General features: G+C 48.5%; 1 protein-coding gene across 1 annotated transcript in view; it reads right to left on the bottom strand.

The window, feature by feature from the left end:
* The window catches only part of Asic2 (acid sensing ion channel subunit 2), a 1040515-nt gene extending 1024553 nt beyond the window's left edge, over positions 1-15962 (bottom strand). Inside the window, exon 1 of the mRNA XM_076870238.1 lies at positions 15408-15962. Within this exon, the coding sequence (XP_076726353.1) occupies positions 15408-15962 (555 nt within the window). The remainder of the gene's footprint in view (positions 1-15407) is intronic.
* Between the last annotated feature and the right edge of the window lie 2987 nt (positions 15963-18949).

Genomic DNA, 18949 nt, shown 5'->3' with positions numbered 1-18949 from the left:
TCCTCTGGCCAAACACATTCACCTGCGTCTCACCCAGATCTTCTACTTAACTCCCACTTTATAAGAAATACAGGGGAGGGAGGAGAGGTTATGTGATACCACAAGGAGAAATCAGATGGATTCATAATGGGGGGTAATTGTAGGAGAGAACTGGTCGGTTTACTTCCCAAGTCGAGATGGAAAGAAATCTGAAAAGCAGCATTACTCGTCATCACCAAAATGTGGAAATAACTCAAGGGTCCACCAGTCAAAGACTGGATAGATAAAATGTGGTATATCCATACAGTAGAGTACTACTTGGCAACAAAAATCACTAAGATGTTGATATGGGCTAGATACGTGGATAAATCCTGAAAACCTCACGCTAAGTGAAAAAAGGCCTGGCAAAGAAGATCACATATGATATGATGGCCTTTGGATTAAATCTCCAGAACAGGCAAATCTATAGAGACAGACAACCGCTTAATGGTTATCTGATGTTAACAGATGTCTCTGGAGGAAATTGGGGGGAGGCACAGTCTCTTTTGAGGAGTAATGAAAATGTACTAAAACTCACCACCACTCTGAGAATGGACTCAATACCATAGAATTGCACATGTTCTATGAGCCAGATGCCTGGCAGGAGAATTTTATCTCAATAAAGCTATTTAAAAAGTGGGTGTGTGTGATCTAGGGAGCGAGCTTTTTGATCAACTGAAACATAATGCCCAGATGAGACACGTTTCTGTCTTCCATGGATTCTGAATTTTAGAAGTTAAAAAAAAAAAAACAAAAAAACTGTGCAAGTGTTTTGGAGATCATTGAGAAAATGTGATTGTTAAGGGAAATCAGCTTGGGTGGCAGCCAAAGCTCACACGAGGAGAGACTGGTGTGGACAGGAGGCTGCCCAGCAGGGACTGGACACAGAGGTTGCAGAGCATCCAAGCCAGTAACAATCCTGGGGCCTCAGAGCTTCATTGGAGAGAAGGAAGCAAGTAAATGAGTAGTTTGAGGAACGTGGGACACGGATTTCTCACCACTCGAGAAAGGCAGGACCAATATGGAAAGCTGAAAGGTTGAAATACACACTGTGATGTTAGATGGGACTGGAGGAGTCCATGCAAACCCCGGGCTGGGGTGTAGATATCAGTGAGGAGCACGTAACCGTCCCAGCTCTGTCCATTGGCAGGGACTGGGAGCGGTGATGTCCTCGTAAGCCACGAGCACATCTAGAACCCAGATCTTGGTTCTGTATACTGTTTCCCACTAACAGGATCCAGTACTTGCTAGAGAAATAGTTGATTAAGAGGCGGAAGAATAAAAAAGAAAATGCACATGGGTCTTCCAGCTGGGCCGAAATGAACACAGGTTCACAGAATTATATTTTCCTGTCCTCTCCTTTGTGATCTTTGAACTAGGAAAGGACCAGAGGTCAGCAGGAAGAACTTCCCACATACGGGCAAATTTGAGTTTCAAGATAAATAATGATGCTAGCAAAATAAATGCCATGGAACAAAACAGAAATCTATGCGTCTATACGGATATAAATACAGGAATAAAAAGGGAAAAGAGAAAGCTAGGCTCTTCTTTATTTTAGGAAAGCTAACTAATAAATGTAGAAGGAATGATGGAATTAGAAAATCACCACTTGGCAAGGACCGTGGCAATAATTCAAGTAGGAAGAAAATCAATGGAAAATAAAACTATAAGTTGAGAGAGAGAGAGATGAGAAATGGAATTTTACATAGTCTCCAAGTATCCCCCAGAAGACAAGTTAACAGGGTCAGTATAGGGATTGGATCCTGCGGCCAAGACGAGTTAACAGGGCACACAAGAACTGGGTGCCCCCAGCCGGGATGCAGCAAGAATCCTGTGCCAGTTCTGTAAGATCTCAGTTCAAAATTCACGGCCTGGGTCTAAGCAAGAAGAAACATGAACAAACACAAACTGAAAATCATTGTGCAAAACAATTGGCCTTGAATCATTAAAAAAAAATAAGTAAATAAAATACAATAAAATAAGTATCAGCAAGGAGAAATGAGAAACAGCTGCAGAGTAAAGGGAAACTGACAACCAGTGCAAGGAGTGACCTGGATGGGAATATTTGCCCATAAAGGACATGACAGGACCTACCCTGGGTGAAGGATAGACAAGAATTCTTCAGTCTTGTTTTGCAACACTTGTGTTTGGAATTGTTATAAAATTTCTTAAAAGAAAGATTAAAAATCAGGAAAAAAAAGTACAACTATCTCCTTTGAAAAGATTTTCAGAGCCCACTCTCTGCTGCCTCTGGACCTTGTGCAAATTTTGGTTGTTTAGTGTAAAGTAATTTATTTGTTTACTGCTTGGCCTTTGCACTAGGCTGTGAGCCTCTTCAGTCCCTGGACTAGACATTATTCATTTCAATTTCTCCGGAGTCCAGCACAATGCCCAGAACGTAGGAAGCACTCAGTGGCTGTTTGTTGAGTCAATGAATCAATGTACCCAGCCACTCAGAACCCCCCCAGACTGGCTGGCAGATCCCTGCCCTGGCTGAGAGGTGGTGATATTCCTCCAGACATTTAGCTGAAATACGCCTTCTACAAACCAGAGAGCATCTGCCTGTCTTGCAGCAATGGGCCGTGGGTCCTGGAACAGTGTCCTGCTTCACAGGCTCCAAGGGGCAGTGTTCTTGCCTCATTGCTGGGGGTGGGCGCAGTGGACGCTGTTTGTTTAATCCCAGCCCCCCCGTGGCAGCCATGACAGCATAGCGCGCTCACTGGTGATTCATGTGAATGTCAGTCGACTCCCAGAGGCTTGCAGCCATAATTCAACATTTGTTAATAGCCACTTAAAATGTCCCTGAAAGAGCTAACCAGCCCAGGGGATGGAAGGTATTCTGCTAGAGAAAAATCATTCCAGGAAGGCAGAAGTGTTGGCCCCAACTTTAGAAGACACAGCTATTTCCACTTCATGGGGAAACTTTTATTTCTCATTCTCCATGAGAAGAGGGACAGGATCTTTCAGGGACACCCGGGAGAAAGCAGAAAACTGAAATCTCCTATAGTCATAGTAGACATGCTTTGTGGATCCCCTTCCCAGTGACTCCTGAGAGGTCCCTCAGTCAGAAGAGGAAGAGAAAAAACACACAAGAAATTTCCTAGTTCAAAGATCAAAGGAGAGGACAGGAAATATAAGGCTGCATGGGAAGTCAAAAAATTTGTGTGCAAGAGGAGGTGAGAAACAAGGGAAGGGCAAGAAGAAACAGGTTGAGGCCAACTGTGTTGCAGAATTCACAGATTATTTAATTCTCCCCCAATCTAATTAAATAATTTGTCCAAGGTAGTATATAATCATAGGGTCATCCATATAGTTTATGAATAGATAGTCTCACTCCAGAGCACCAGATTTTAACCCACTACCTCCTGAACAGCTGTCCACCACAGCACACTGGGGCTGGATATTTAAAATCAATCACCTATTCGAAAGCAGAGGATGAAGCTCTCAACGCCAAACTCTTGACATGTGTGGTTCCTTAAACCCGTGTGTTCCTAGTGAATTTATCATTTCTGCCACCCAGAGTCAGATTTAAAACTGGGAAGTGGAGGCAGAAAGAGCTAGCAGGGTAGGATCCCATGCACATCTGGAAATTGATGCTCATTTTTCTAATGGGAGACCCCCTGAGCCCCGAGCTGTCAACTCAGAGAAATATCACCCATTAAATCCTGGCAAGAGGAGACTTCTCCAATGCCTCAGACTTCCTGAGGAGAATGTGGTGGAACTAACCTGGCCCTCTACCTGGGTAGTCTTGGGTAAGGAGACATCAAAGGATCGAGTGCAGAGTGGTAGGGGGTGGAAGGCCAGGAGTTCCACAGGCAGGTGTCTGGCTCCTGGAGAGGTGGTGCTGGGATATGCAGAAATCATGGCTGCAGGATCCAATCCCTAGCTTCCCCTTAAAAGGAAACATTTAATCATGAAGTTGATACACAGTGTCCGGGCTGTGCTCCCAGAGAAGCCAGCTGCAACAGACATATGTGCCATCACCTTTGATGACCTGCGTATTCATCAAAGGAAAAGGATTGCGCTCTGCCACTTTGAGAATCAGAGGCATTGGTGGCATCTGTGATGCTCATTCTCCTCTAAGGCTGAAACTATAGCTGTCTGGTTCTAGGAAGCTAGAATCCCGTTTTGCAGCCCCAAACTCCTCATTTGACCCTCAACCATGGAGACCAGAGGCTGCCTTTCCCTTCTCTCTGTGAACTTACACAGGACAAGGAATGCAGGTGACAGCCAGAAGGGTGCATGAACAGCTGAGCTCCATAGCTGGGACTTTCCTCCACTTTACTGAGCTCCAGAAGTTTCCATGCTCATGGATCCTGTTGAGGAGGATGCCAATAAGATGAGGAACCTTGGGCCTTACCTTTTGAGCTAACACTGCAGACTTGCTGATAAATGGCTTCACTCACCTTGACCTGCACAGAGAGCATGAGAGATTCACAGAGAAGACTCAAAGGGGATCAGGAAACATGAACTCTACCCCCAACCAGGTCATTTGCTGGCTGAGTGGTCTTATGCCATTTCTGAAGCTCTCTGAGCCTTACCTATGTTCACTTGTGCAACAGAAAGTATTCTACTGTTAGAATCATTGTAGAAGTAGCTTCTCATAAAGCATCAAGGATCTGGAATCAGACTACCTCTCCCTGGTTCAAATCCCATTTCCACCACTTCTAGATTTTTCCATGAAAAAAAAAAAGAGAGAGAGAGAGAGCTACATATTCTATGGGCTGTTATGAAGACCAAATGAGTGATTCCATTTGAGGGCTTAGAACAGACAGTGTTCAAGATACTCAGAAACTGTTAGCAGTTTTACAGGTTTTGTAAACAATGCAATGTTGGATAAAATGGAAGCAACTGTATTTTTTTACATCCTCTGGGTATTTGCTGTAGCATGTGCTCAACCATAATAGCCATAGATGGGTCCCTGGCTTGATCCAAGCCTCATTCCCCCACACTCTCTTGGGATTTCTCGATGCAATACTATCAATATGGATTTCCAACCAAAATCCTCTTGTTCCTGAAACCCCTGCCGCTATGTTAATTGATAATATATTTTAGTACTAATAAAAATAACCACCACCACCACCCAATGAAGACCTGACATTCTGCATCTGGCCAATGACTGAAATTGTATTTATGTTATTCTATTCAATTACTATTAACAATCCTATTACAGTATTATTATTATTTAATAGCTGAGGGAAAAAAAATGAGTCCTGGAGGAGTTAAGTAATTTGCACAAGGTCTCTCAAACCTGGAACCCAGACCAGCCTGGCACTAAATTACATGACTTTACCTGGAGGCTAACATACCTCATTATGTCATTATCTCAGGTGCCAGAGCCCCTTCATGCTTCCAACACTTGTCATGCTCCCCTGGCCTAGATGGCTTAGTTTTCTGTCACCAGTGCTCCTCGGCAGGACGTTCTCTTTGCCATATTAGCCTCTTCCCCAGCTCCTGTACCTGAGTCTGTCTTTAGCTCCACCAATCCACAGACCCCAGTCCCCTAGCGATGCACATGGAACCCAGTCATGCCCAACCACAACCTGCATTTTTCTTAAAAGGTCAGAACTAGCTTTCAGCATTGATGACCAATTCCTCTGGGATCTACCTCTCAAGGGGGAGGCATGGATCCTTTAACAGCCACTTGGATCCCTGACTCGGTTCTTTCCAATGCCATCCATCGATGGCCCTTACCTCTGACCTCAACTATCTATTCAGGAAGGAAATAAATCAATCCGTTGGAAGTCACTTTGGAGGTCATTAAATCCCACGCCTTACCTGACATCGATCCGTGTGTGCAGCACTGCCGATCAGCCATCCCTCAGCCACAGCTAGAGCTCCTGGGGGAGCCACAGGGGCCTCTAAACTCCCAGAACAACTCCTTCCAATCAGCGGATACCCACCCACTGGGGCTAGCTTGTCCCTCTGGCCTCACACAGAGAGAGAGCCCCATTCCTCTTCTCTCTGATTGCCTTCTGAGTGTTTGGAGACAGCAATCACGCTGCCCGCAAGTCGCCCTCTTCACGTTTCAGCCTAAACAATCTGCGCCCTTCCGTGCACTCCTCATCACTCATGGTCTCTGTGACACATGAGGCGCCTCACCCCTGGTCAGCATCCATCTCTCACTGCCTCCTGCATTATAGATGGGCACAGGCCACAGCCGACAGCACAGGCAGAGGCCGCCTCCTTGGGGCTGCAGCCAGGCTGATGTACCTCCAGGAAGAAATGGCAGTGAAGGCGGGCAGGAGGGCCGGAAAGGGATGATTCCAGGGAAAGCCGACTTGGAAATAACGAGAACACAGGTGCTGGTAAAGGTGTGAGCTGGGGTGTGAGCAGATGGGTGCCCAGAGCAGCTGGCACACAGGCATGGCTCGGCTCCTTGGGAAGGGCTGTCTTGGGGTTTAAAAAAAAAAAAATTAAAAACTGCTAAGAAGAGCAAACCAGCAACACCTAGAGTGGTGAATCCTGATCAGAGAAATTATTATCGGGGTTACGCAAAATCTTCTTTGGGAATATCATAGGCTCCAAGTTGAAGGCATAGACCTAGAAAGCCTATGTTAAAAAAAAAAAAATCAACACAGGTATTTCTTTCTTTCTAAGCTACATTGTGTTTCTTACACTGAGGCTATTCTCCATACTACCAACAGATGGAGAGGTCAAAAGTAATGGACACAAGTCCAGTTCCCTAAGCGAGCCTGGGAGTCTGTGTCTTATAGAGGTGGCTTATTGATGGAGTTCTCTCCCTACAAGGCCCTAAGACAAGGAGGGGAAGGGGAGAGGGCTGGGTAAGCAGGGATGTGCTTTCGGGAGAAGTCTAGGTCATGCTGATCCTACAGGAAGCTCTGGAGCATAAGGTGCACCCCAGTGAGTTGCTCCTTGAAGCGAGACACCCAGCATTTCAGACTCCTGAGTTAGGCACTGACCACTGGCCACCTGCAGGTGGCGGGGAGGTGCATAACTTCCCACGTATCTCTAGCAGATGCAGCACCAGTGTGTGAAGGGCAAGCCAGCCAGGAGAAAGGGGCAGATGTGAGCTGTTGGGGGTGCTGTACCCCAGCAGGAGGTCAGGGCGTCGACACAGATCAGCTGTGCCTCTCACAGATGCCCTTGCTACTTTACACACGTAAGACCTGGAGCAGATTCCTGTTCACACTCACTGCACTGAGGGGACCCAAACTTTCAATCAGAGCCATGAACTACAGGCCAACACTCAAAGGTTCATGGACGAGGCTCTGAGAGTCAAATCTTATGTCTCCCATAGCCCACCAAAGTGTATCTAGGGGTTTCTGCTTCCTCTATATAGTTCTATCTAAATAAAATAACACCAACAAATAAATGGATAAATATATCTACTTTAAAAATAACATCAGCTCCCTCCTCCCTGCCCCAAAGTAAGTAAAAGTTTTAGTTTCAGTGAACAAACGTGGGATCTGAAAATAAATTTTAGTCACATTCTATTTCATGAGAGTTGTACAGTTGGCAAGTCCTTGGAAACACCTAGCTCAGCCTGCTCATTTTACACAAGAGGAAACTGAGGCCCGTGGAGGCTAATTATCTTGCCGAAAGTTGTGCAAATCAATCAGCAGAGGTCAATAAATCCACAAATACATTCCTTTTCCGTTACATGTTTAATTTCTTCGGAGTATAAATTTCAATGGCCGCTGAATTAATCAATAGAGAAAGCACCTAAATCATCGGAAAAAAATAAGTACTAGAAGATGGAAAGATGCTTTAGCACCCAAATAATGACACTTTGGGGTATGTTGTCCCCACATAAAGCCTGACGTGATAAACAGGCTTCTAGCAGAGGCTTCAGATTTATCAAATAATGACTGTGATGTATTTCAGAGCCAGGGAAGCAGCCGTTCTGCGGTAATCACTGAGTCCCGTCTGTATGGGCTGGTTATACACCCAACACATGGGAGAAATGTGATCTATGGAATTTCAAACTTGCAGGTGGGATTCAGGCCATTAGTTTCAGGTTCTGAGAGATCATGGGTCAAATCATCAGGCTGCTCAAGTTTGATATTTCAGTCTAGCTCCGTCAAACACAAAAATACAGAAGTCAGGGAGCACACAGAAAGACTCCAGATGCCTCTAGACTCAGGGGTTGCTCTGATGGACGGGTTGGGATGCTGGGTACTATGAAATATGAGCTACTCTACAAAGCACCACCTCTAAGAGCAACCCTAGTGCCAAAAGCTACCAATTCAGTCTTTGAGAGATTTCTTGGGGGGGAGGGGCAGATCACATCTCAGTTCTTCCCTTATAAATCAGTAACATACTAGATTTACTTTACAGATTTTTTTTTTCTTTTCATTAAGGGAAGGACTTTCTATAGAAAGAAAGAGGGAACCACTGTAGGGAGGGGGAAAGGAACCAGTTCCCAAGGCAATAAGCTCCTCTTCCATCCGCTGTTCTAGAGATCTGAGAATTTTCAAGCCAAGAGGCACAGGCGTAGATTTACCCAATGACAACTGGGCATTAGCTCCGAGCCTGAGTGAGAGCTTCAGCTTGTCTCTCCAAGCAGATGGGATGAGTCATCAAAATAGTCAGCTCCCAATCACCGTCTTAACCCTTCATCATACCAGAAAGATGAAGTGTGACTTCCAGAGAGGCACGCAGCCTAAGACTTTACATGTTAGAAGATCCTAACCAGAGGCTGGCTTCATGGAAAATTTGCCCAGCTTACCAAATGTGACCTCTCCAAGGGCATGTCCAAGGCTCCCAAGCCCACGGAGCTTCCCAGGGTAGGAGAAATCATCTAATTTGCATCTCTTGTATCTGTGACCAATTTTGACATAGAGCCTCCAGGGATTTCACAGGTCAGGGAGAGCCAGGGTTTCCACCCAGACACTGAAGCTGGCAGCGTGGATGGTCATGTTCTACCCTCACCAGGGAGCAGGCTTGGGCCTCAGTCAGGAGGTGGAACTTTGTGTGAAGGAACACATCTCTTGCTGCATCCTAGCAAATATTCAAAAAATAGTGGGACCAAGATGGCTTTGGATAAACCCGGAGTTCTACTATCCATCAAGTGCCATCAAAAGAGAATAACTGAGTTATGACCTGAAGATCAAGGAATTTCCTCACACCCAGGAAACTAACCAGATGACTCCCGGAAAAGACAACAAACTGGTACTGACTGGGTGTGTACCACACAGTAGATATGGTACCAGACAGACAGATGGTATGATCCCAACCCCAGTAATACACCCACATGCCCACACCATGTTGCAGAACGGCTATCCCCAAGTGCCAAAATAATTCATGTGATTATATTGAAATTGCTATTATAGGCAATTTTCTTCCTTATGTATTATTTTCCATAGTTCCCAAATTTCTTCTGATAATCATGGATGGCTTCTACAATAAGAAGTATATAATCAAAATAATGACAAATGTAGAAAAAAACCATCCCAATGCAGGTTGAATCCCAGGTACCTATGCTGAACAGGGAGGCCGAAAGAAGAGTATGTCACTTCCCCCCACATTCAAAAAACTCCAAGCCCACTGGACAGAAACTCTGAAGATACATTTTGAGAGCTATATGCTATACAGTCTAGGGCCTAAGAATCCACAGACGAGTGAAGACATCATATCTTGCAGAGAGGGAGAAGAGAAAAACTATCAGTGATTAACAATAAGATATTACTCGCACCTGTTAGCATGACTCTTGTCAAAGAGACAAAAGATCACAAATGCGGGTGAGCATGTGGAGAAAAGGAACATTGCACATTGTTGGTAGAAATGTAAATTAGTACAATCATCATGGAAAACATCATGGAGCTACCTCAAAAAATTAAAGCTAGAACTATCATATGGTCCAGCAACCCTACTACTGGTTATATAGCCAAAGGAAAGTAAGAATGGAGGTATGTAGGAGACAACACTGCTCCTGTATTTGTTTCAGCACTATTCACAATAGCCATAAGCCTAAGTGCCCATTGACAGAAAAACGGATAATAAAATGTGGTATATATGCAGAATGGAAAACTACTTAGCCATAAAAATGAAAGAACTCTGTCTTACCACAATGCGGAGAAACCTGAAGGTCACTGTGCCTAGCGAAATAAGCCAGGCACAAAAAGTCAAATATTGCATGATTACACATGTAGAATCTAAAAGAAAGGAAGAAAAAGAATTCTAAATGAAGTCAGGCATGATGGTGCATGCCTGTAATCCCAGCTTAGGAGGCTGAGGCAGGAGGATCACAAGTTCAAAGCCAGCCACAGCAACACCGAAGCACTAAGCAACTCAGTGAGACCCTGTCTCTAAATAAAACACAAAATAGGGCTGGGGATGTGGCTCAGTGGTCAAGTGCCCCTGAGTTCAATCCATAATACAAAAACAAAAAAAAATACGAAAATGAATCTCAAAGTTAAACTGTGCTTACCAGAAGCTGGGGTGGATAGGTGAAGGAACTGGAGAAATGATATTGATCAAAGAAGACAAAATTTTAAGGGAATTAAGTTCAGGAAATCTATGGTACATCCTAGTGTCTAAAGTAAGTAACAATATATTGTATACTTGAAGATTTCTAAAAGAATAGATTTCATGTGTTCTTACCACGCACACACATAAAAAGCTAAGTACGTATGGTAATGCATATGTTAAGTAGCTTGATTTAGCCATTCCACAAGGTACGTATCTCAAAACATCATGCTGGACACCATGATCCATACAATTTTTACCTGTGAATTAAAAAGTAAATCCAAAGAGTAGCAGTGGTTTAAAAACTCAGAAAGTAAATTAAGTCATCTCTAAGGTCCCTTTTAGCCCAAACACTTCACAATTCTGATGGCAGCAAAAGGCATAATGACAGCGCTAACAGAGAAGTAAACCAAATGCTGTTTAGAAGACAGAAGAAGAGATTAATTTAGATTATGGTAATGGGAAGGCATGGGCAATGGATTTTAAAAGATAAGCAGTGTTGACATAAATAGACCTGGAGAGAGGACACAAAAGGTAAAGAAACAGAGTAAGAAAGGCAGATTCTGGGTCAACTCAGGGAACAAAAAGTATATGACTTTCTGTTATTTAACTATTTCCTGGGTATTTGCTGCGGGTGGTTCCCATACTTGACCTGGTATGAGGAGTCTGTGCTGAATGAGACCAGCTGCATCTGGAGGGGCTGGAAATACACTGTGGCTCCAGCATGCCAAGGACCCCATCTGCATTGACCATTACTGCTCAGTAGATACTAGGGACCATCAAAAAATGACCATGCATGACCAACACAACACACGGTGATCCGAGCTGTACACATGGTGCTTCGATCACCCGACCCCCGTCAGAGGTTGGGACAGGAACTAGCTTCTTGGAGGTGAGTTTGGGAATGTGAAATGGAAAACGGAAGCCAAGACGGAGGGGTGCTGAGAACGGATGGGAAGGCAGGCACTGAGCAACGTGTAAGGAGAACCAAGAATCTCCAAAACACAGCCTGCTCTCTGAAGCTGCTGTCGAAGTCACCGTTGGAATTCAAGCTCAGATCTGTCCCGAAAGCCCTTAAGCCCATATTCTCACATACATACTCCCCGTGCAATAAGAATCAGACCACATTAGCTATGGACCCATCTGGCCTCCTGCAAGAACCCGAGACATGATCCTAAACCTTCGCCCCCAGCATCTCTATTGTGTTATGTGATACCCGTTAATAGGATCCATACAGTGCCTTCAAGAAGATCTCAGAGGGCAGAGTCCCTTCTTTTGGTAAAAATAAAGAAACACCTTTCCTAATTAAATTTCAAGGGTCAGTACAAACACAACTTCAGAAGTCAGGATAAAAGTGAAAAATAAAGTGTCCTTTGCCTTCCTGGAGTTGGAGTCAGATGAGCCCCAGTGTGATGAGTAAGGGAACAACACAAAGGAGTCCCATGCTAGTCATCACCAGTGGGGTTGCCACCGTCAGCAACAGTTAGCTAGGGAACCCCACCCCCACCCCCTGGGAGGCAGGGCTCTAACCCAGTGCTCCAGACAGAGCAGCAGCCGCCCCTCCCTCCACAGTGTCATTTGTGGGCATTTCTCACTAAGTCTCACTCCTGCAAACAAGGCACACAGCAAGACAACAGGACCCTGCCTTATGTGGCTGGAAAATACACTAAAGGACTTTCACAAGTCCTGCCTCACCTGCCCCATCCTTTCAACCATCCGTGGGTAAGAAAGTCACAGATCACCATCACATGTTAGGTGAGCAAGAGGAGCCCGGACAGGAAGAGAGCTACAACCAGGGAAAGGAACTCATGATGCAGTTGGGCTTCAAACCCGCCTTGCTACTCGTGGTCTTGAACTCAGATCCTCCAACATCCCCACGAGCAACACCTCTGCTATCCAACTCCCTGCTGTCCCTTCCTTCCCCTCCAGGTCAGTGGGAGCCATCTCCTACGAATAGGTCACCCTGAAATCAAAGCCTTCTTCTGCTTTGATTTCTGCACTTTCCCAGGGAAGAGAAGTGCATGCCTGCCTGAAGTCAGATTGCCCCAAATGACGGCTAAGAGTGTACCTGCAGGCCCATGGAGAACACCTGTTTATGTGACAGTCAGGCATTCCACACCTGGCTTCCTGGGGACATTTAGTCTCTACAAACAGCCTCCTCTCACTCTGCTAGAATCATGGCTCATTCACTAATTAAAGGGTATTACGCACTTCACTGCACACCAGCTAAGGACTTGGAATAAGGAGGCTTATGCTAAGGCATTAGCCCTGGAGAGGCCATGAAGGATGCTTTATAGAAAAAGAAATACAGAAAAAAGCCACTCACCTGTGTCGGCCCCTCCCCCACCGCAAGCTTCTCTAATACTTTAGTCTCAGCACTTAGAGAAAGAGGGTACTGCAATCCCAAGCAGAGCCCAGAAACGAGCCAAGTGGAGAGGGATGCACAGCAGAGGCAGAGAGGCTGGTGAGCTGGCTTCTTCCAGAACCACCTGCCCAAGACCTCAGCTTTCTCAGAGCCCAAGAATAAACATCCCTAGGCCCAGGGCCCAATGGACACAGGGAGTCCCAGCATCGGTCAGGAGGGTTCCCACTCAAACATTGTGCTCCCTCTAGTAGAGGCTCGGCATGGCCACTTCTTGTGACCACCTGGTGAAGGTGATAGCCTTCCCAGGTCCACTCTAGCTTTCCTGGAGCAGGTGCCCTTTGTGATATTCCTGAGGAGCAGCACTGTGGTTCACCCCCTTTTCAAGGCTGGGGACAGTCATACATCGAGGGTCAGTCCAAGGACAGGCACCCGAACGGTCTTGAACCTGATGAGGATGGCAGATGATAACACAACACCCATCAGGGAATAAACCTCATCCATTAGGCACCTTCACTATTTTGGAGACATGCCAGAGAGGCCAAAGACAGGTAAGGCTTTAAGGTCTGATCTTTAGCTTCATGGGACCCCAGAAGCTCAAATGATGAACCAAGTGCAAGAGAGCAGCCCGAGGTCACAAAAACCTTTACTTCCAAATGGAACTTGGACGTGAATCCAGAAGAAGCCTCCAGGTGGATGCAGAGTCAAGAGGATTCTTAAGGACTGTGTCCAGGGCCTGCTGCCCATGACTGTCTGTCTGCTGTCTGTGTGTTCCATGTGTGCACAGGCAGACAGAGGAACAGCTGAGTGTGTTTCCAAGATGCATGGCACAGTGTTGAAGCTGAGCGTTGCCAGGCACTAGAAAGCATGGGGTGGAACACAGTGACGGTATCAGCCTCCAAGAAAGAGGCATTTCCTCCTCTCTCCCCAAGGCACCTAAGACCATTATTTGTGTGTGACATGTTTTAGGATCCTGCTAGCATCATTTAAAGGGGCTGGTCCCTTCCTCCAGCTTAGACTGGCCTCCTCTTTAGCAAACACCATGGCTGGCTTTGCTGTGCTTTTCCTCAGAATGTTTTAAAGGCACAATACAAAACGGCTCCTCCAGGAAACAGAGCTCTAGCACATGAGCTGTGAGAGGCGATGCCCCTGGCACACTGGGCTTTTCCAGAATCAGAGACAGCCAACAGCAAGCACAGAGGTTGCAGGCGGAGGCTGGCTATAGAATAAGAAGAACTCAGAGCAAGAGGCAGGTGAATCTGGGAGGGGGCGGGGAAGAAGCACCACAGAAATGTAGGGAAGGTCTTAAGGAGGCAGAGGACCCCAAATAAGTGCAGATGACACAGTCCGGTCATCTGCAATTGCTGCACCTGCCATCCCAAACTTGTTGTAATTGCATGTCGGCTCAAGGCTCTGAGACTCAAAGGCTCTCATTTCTCCCCAAGGCGGTCATGGGGAAAGCAGCTGCATTGGACTTCAGGAGGGTCCCACCGCCCCTGATGCCCTAGACTTGCTGGGCAATTGGCAGTTGCCATCTGACCTACTATACCAAGTTGTGCTTGGCAGCTCACTAACTGGGCCAAGAACCTGGTAGCAACAACAGTTCTCCTCCCATCCTTCCACTCAGCCCCCTCCAACAAGCCCATCCTGAATGGGAGCCACATTCTCCTCTGTGTTTCCTCTTTCCTCAGTTCCACACTCCCCTCAGGGCTTCCCAATCCCACAGCTGCTCACCCCCCTCCCCAAACCCTCCTCCTGCACCCACGACGTGAAGCAATTGTGCACAGCAAAAAAAAAAACAAGCCTTTGAGTTTCAAGCTAAAGCTCCCAGACAAGCCAGCCGGGACGCCGCACCCTCCCAGGAATCTCGGTGCCCCCCCTGCTCACATGCCTCCACCAGACCCTCCCCTCTGCCCCGGCTCTCTGGACTGCTCCTTGCTTCAGCCTGCCAGCAGACCAGATGGAGGCCCCCGGGGGCCAGCCTCTCCTCTCCCTCTGAACCCACACAAGATAAAGAAGCAAAGAGCCTCCACACCTTGCACCATCACCTGCTCCAGCAAGCCACCAAAGCCCTGGAGCCATCCATGCTGCCTGGGGCCCCACACCCCCTTCTCTGACAGCTTTAGCTCCAGCCCAGCCCACAGGATGCAGTGCCTGATGCCACTTCCGAGCAGAGAGAGAGAGAGAGAGACAGTGAGAGAGTGAGAGAGAGAGAGAGAGGATGCCACCTCGTCAATGACAAGCTGTTCCAATCACACGGCTCGGACACCAAGCGCCCCGGACAACAACGGACTATCCAGGCCTCCTCCCTCTGGCTGGGAGGAAGCCAGCTCAGCACATCTGAGGAAGTGACCCCACGGTAAGCCCCTCTGTCACCCTCCATGTCTGAACTGACCAAGTGCTCTACCCCCGCAGGTAGCCTTTTCTACAACCAGCGCCAACAACTCTCACCAACTACTCTCTTGGCCTTCGGCTGAAGCTCTGCTCTCTCTCCTGCTCCCAAGCACAGGGAGACTCCCAAATACTCAGAAGACCACCGGCGCACCACTCCTCCAGAGGACCAAACGCAAGAGTGAGCTGAAAACCAAGTACTCACTGTGGTGAAGTCTTGGTGGTCACACTCCTGCCCCTTGAACTTGCAGTAGAGCATCATATCCTTTAGGTCATGGCCCACGCGATGCAGAAACTCCAGCATGCTGAACTGCTTGGGTTTGTAGTGTTTGAAGTTGGCCTTCTGCCGCAGGGCCTCCAGCACTGTGGGGTCAGCCAGATGCGGGTCAGGGATCTGCAGGTTGACATCGAGCAGGGCCAGCAGCTCCCCGGCATGGTACAGGTCATTGGTGGTGAGCCTGGAAAACCGGAAGCCATTGAGGTTGCAGAGGGTTACAGCCGGGAAGACCAGGCTTTGGGCCACTACCTCATCCACCTTGGTGACATGTTGATAGGAGAAGTAGTAGGACACTCTCTCTGAGCTCTCCACCAGCAGCAGGCCCAGGGAGCCCACGAAGGCCACTGCCCAGAGCACCCTCCGGATGGTCAGTGGCCCATACACGAAGATGTGGCGGATGCCGTGCAGAGTGGAGGTGTTGGCGAAGATCTGGATGCTAGAAGGTTGCAGGCTGCCCTCGCTGGGGCTCTCCTTGAGGTCCATCGGGACCCTGTGCAGTTCTGCAACTGGCTTCAGGTTGATCAAATTACAGGAAAAGAGTTCCCCAGTCCTCGGGTTCTGCCTAAACCTTGACGTTCCAAGGGAGAGAACGCCAGGCCAGCGTCAGGCCAGGCGCCCGGAGTTTAGGCTGAGAGCCCCGCCGCACGCTGACAAGGGGTGAGTGTTTATATAAAACCCATTCAAACTCTGGCTCCTGATTTTTTCCAGGCGATAAGGAGGGCTGGTTTTATTTAGGGAGACACCAAGGTGATGTGGAAGGGATGTGGGTGGGAAGGGAGCGCTTAGCCAATGGAAATAAAGTCCTCCCCCCTACACACGCCACTAGAGACAAGATTAAAAGCGAGAGCGAGGGAGAAAAAATGCTTAAAACAAGTCGCTGAGCAGCTCGGAGCCTGTTAACCAGCGCCTGGTGCCCCGTGTTAACCATCCTGGGGGGTGTCAGGGCAGCGGCTCTGATGCACTGCGGTCGGGCACAGCTTCCCAGCCACCGCCGCCGCCGCCGCCACCGCCGCCGCCGCCGCGCTCCGCGCCTTTCCCCGTGATGTTTCGGACTCCGGATGCCGTTTCTCGCCGCCGGCCTCCGTCCCTCCTCTCCTCCTTCCCCTAGGCCCCCTTTTGGGGGCAGAATTCCAAAACGCCAGCGGCCGCGGCTAGCGCCTCCGGGGAGGAGGCCAGCGCGCCACCTCCGAGGGGCAAGGACCCCGAGACTGGGGACCGCGGCGGCGTGGGGCTCGGACCTGGGCTCCATGGTACCCCGCCTCCCAGGGGCGACGGGAGACCGGCGGGCGCTGCGATCCTGCCTCCCTCCGCCCGCCTCCCGCTCGGCTGCTACCGGAGAAGGGCAAGGGCGGGGCGGGGCCGAAGGGCTGGTGGGGGCTGGGGACCTGCGGAAAGTTTCTTTTTCGCTTTTTTTTTTTTTTTTTTTCAGAAGGAGCTTCCGGGGCCCGGCTGGTGGGGGGGCTCCTCCCCGAGGTGGACAACCCCGTCCCGGGAGTGACACCCTGCCCCCACCGGTTGGTGGCGGGGAGGCAGTTGGTGACCTACCGTGAGGCAGGCATGGGGTGCGGCAGCATTCCTCTGCACCCCTGTGGGCTCTCAGAGCAGACCCAGCCTGGGTCAGAAGGGAGAGGCTGGAAATGGGGAAGAAGGAAGCTATCTACAGACTCAGTGCCTCTGCTGTGGGCCCCCCGGCCCGGGGAGGACACTCCAGGGGAGCAGTGAGGAGCCCCTCCCCAGCGGGAAAAGCCAGAGTGCCCCCTTGGAGCCCCTGAGAAAGAGCAACAAGTAGCCCCCACCCCCACAGGGCTCTCAGGGGTTTCTGTGTTTGATTAGAGAAAAAAAAACAGCTGGGTGCCAGGTAGGGCTGGCTGCACTTGTTCCATTTGGACTCTGTGTGTGTGTGTGTGTGTGTGTGTGTGTGTGTGTGTGTGAGTCCTGCTCCAGGATTTGCCAGATGGAAGCACAGCTGGAGCTATAGGTGGGGGACCAGGATGGGGCTTTCCCTGCCTGCTTACCTCCTTCCTCCTTTCCCTGAAAATCCCCTGGAAACCAGCCCCTTGTGGGGAGGGGTGCAGCTTGTCAGCTTGCCCCATGCAGAGGATCAAATGAGGGAACCTACTGAGTCAATGATGCTGAATTCCCACCAGGAGGAAAGGAGCAGAGAGTTTGAGTGGCCAACAGGAGTCAAAGCTGAGGCCAGGCCAGGTGCCTTGGTGGGCCAGCCTGGTGCCTCTAGGGCACGCCAGGCTCCCATCACACGCCTTGGGAGGGGGGTGGAGAAGGCAGCTCAGATCATGTCCCTCTAGGTTGGTATCCACTCTGAAGTATTTCTCTGTCTCCTCTGACCTTCTCCTGAGAAGAGTGTCCCAATGCGCTCTGAGGCAACATGTGGCATGACATCAGTGGCTTATTGATCCTGGGAGCTCACAGAGCCGAAACAAATAGGTACAAGTGATGAAAGCGGATCAGCCTCCTGCATTCGCTCACCTGCGGTACCAGGCCCAGGCCGCAGGCCTGCCTCCATGGGACACGGGCTTTACAACTATGATTTGGGTCAGGGCCTGTGTGAGATTGTCACAGCTTCTGATCTGTCTTCCCAACTGTCTTCTCAGGGATGTGCTGCTGTTTTTACTGCTGTTGTACAGATGAGGAAACTGAGGCTCACAGAAGTAAAGTGCTGTATCTGAGTTAAACAGCTGGTAATGCTAGAGTTGGGACCTGTTTGTTTCCAAATTGCAGGTGCAAATGCTTCTTTCCAAATATAGGAAGTGAGGAAGCTTCTTTCTTTCTTTTTTTTTTTTTTTCTTCTCTTTCTTTTTTTTTTTTTTTTTCCTTTCAGTATTGGGGATTGACCCTCCCAGGGGTACTGAGCTACACACCAACCTTTTTAATTTTTTATTTTGAGACAAGGTCTCGCTAAATTGCCCAGGCTAGGTTCAAACTCGAAATCCTCCTGCTTCAAACTCCTGAGTAGCAGGTGCATGCCCTTGGAGCAGCTCAGGGGAGCCAGTGTTTCTGCATTCTATTCCCACCTCCCATTCCACACCCCCTCCTCTACCCCAGAGTCTCTCTCTCTCTTGTTCTTCACACTATAAAGCAGCCCTAAGCCTTCTGTCCAGTAAGTCACATCCCTCTTGTCCACATCTTCACAGAGAGAGGCCCCCTCGTGCAGGAAGACTTCCATGATTACTCACCATTCTTTGGCTCACCCACCTATGTACTAAGTGTGTTGACTGTTAACTCCGTAGCAGACACTCTGCTGGTTTGGGAGAAACAAAGATGAAAGAAATACATGCCTACCTTTGAGAAATCAAGGTTCAATGTGGGCGGAGGCAGATGGACATATACACATGAGTCCCTGCCCTGCAGCATAGACCGTAAAGAAGTGGCATAGTTCTTGAGTTCCTCATACTAGCAGTGCCCAGCTGCAAACCAAGTATCCATTCTGACCATGCTCTTCCACCCCAAGC

This window comes from Callospermophilus lateralis, chromosome 11 (genome assembly GCF_048772815.1).
Source record: "Callospermophilus lateralis isolate mCalLat2 chromosome 11, mCalLat2.hap1, whole genome shotgun sequence".
Lineage (NCBI taxonomy): Eukaryota > Metazoa > Chordata > Mammalia > Rodentia > Sciuridae > Callospermophilus > Callospermophilus lateralis.
Note: the sequence above shows the minus strand (reverse complement) of the source record. Positions and strands in the feature narration are given on the sequence as shown.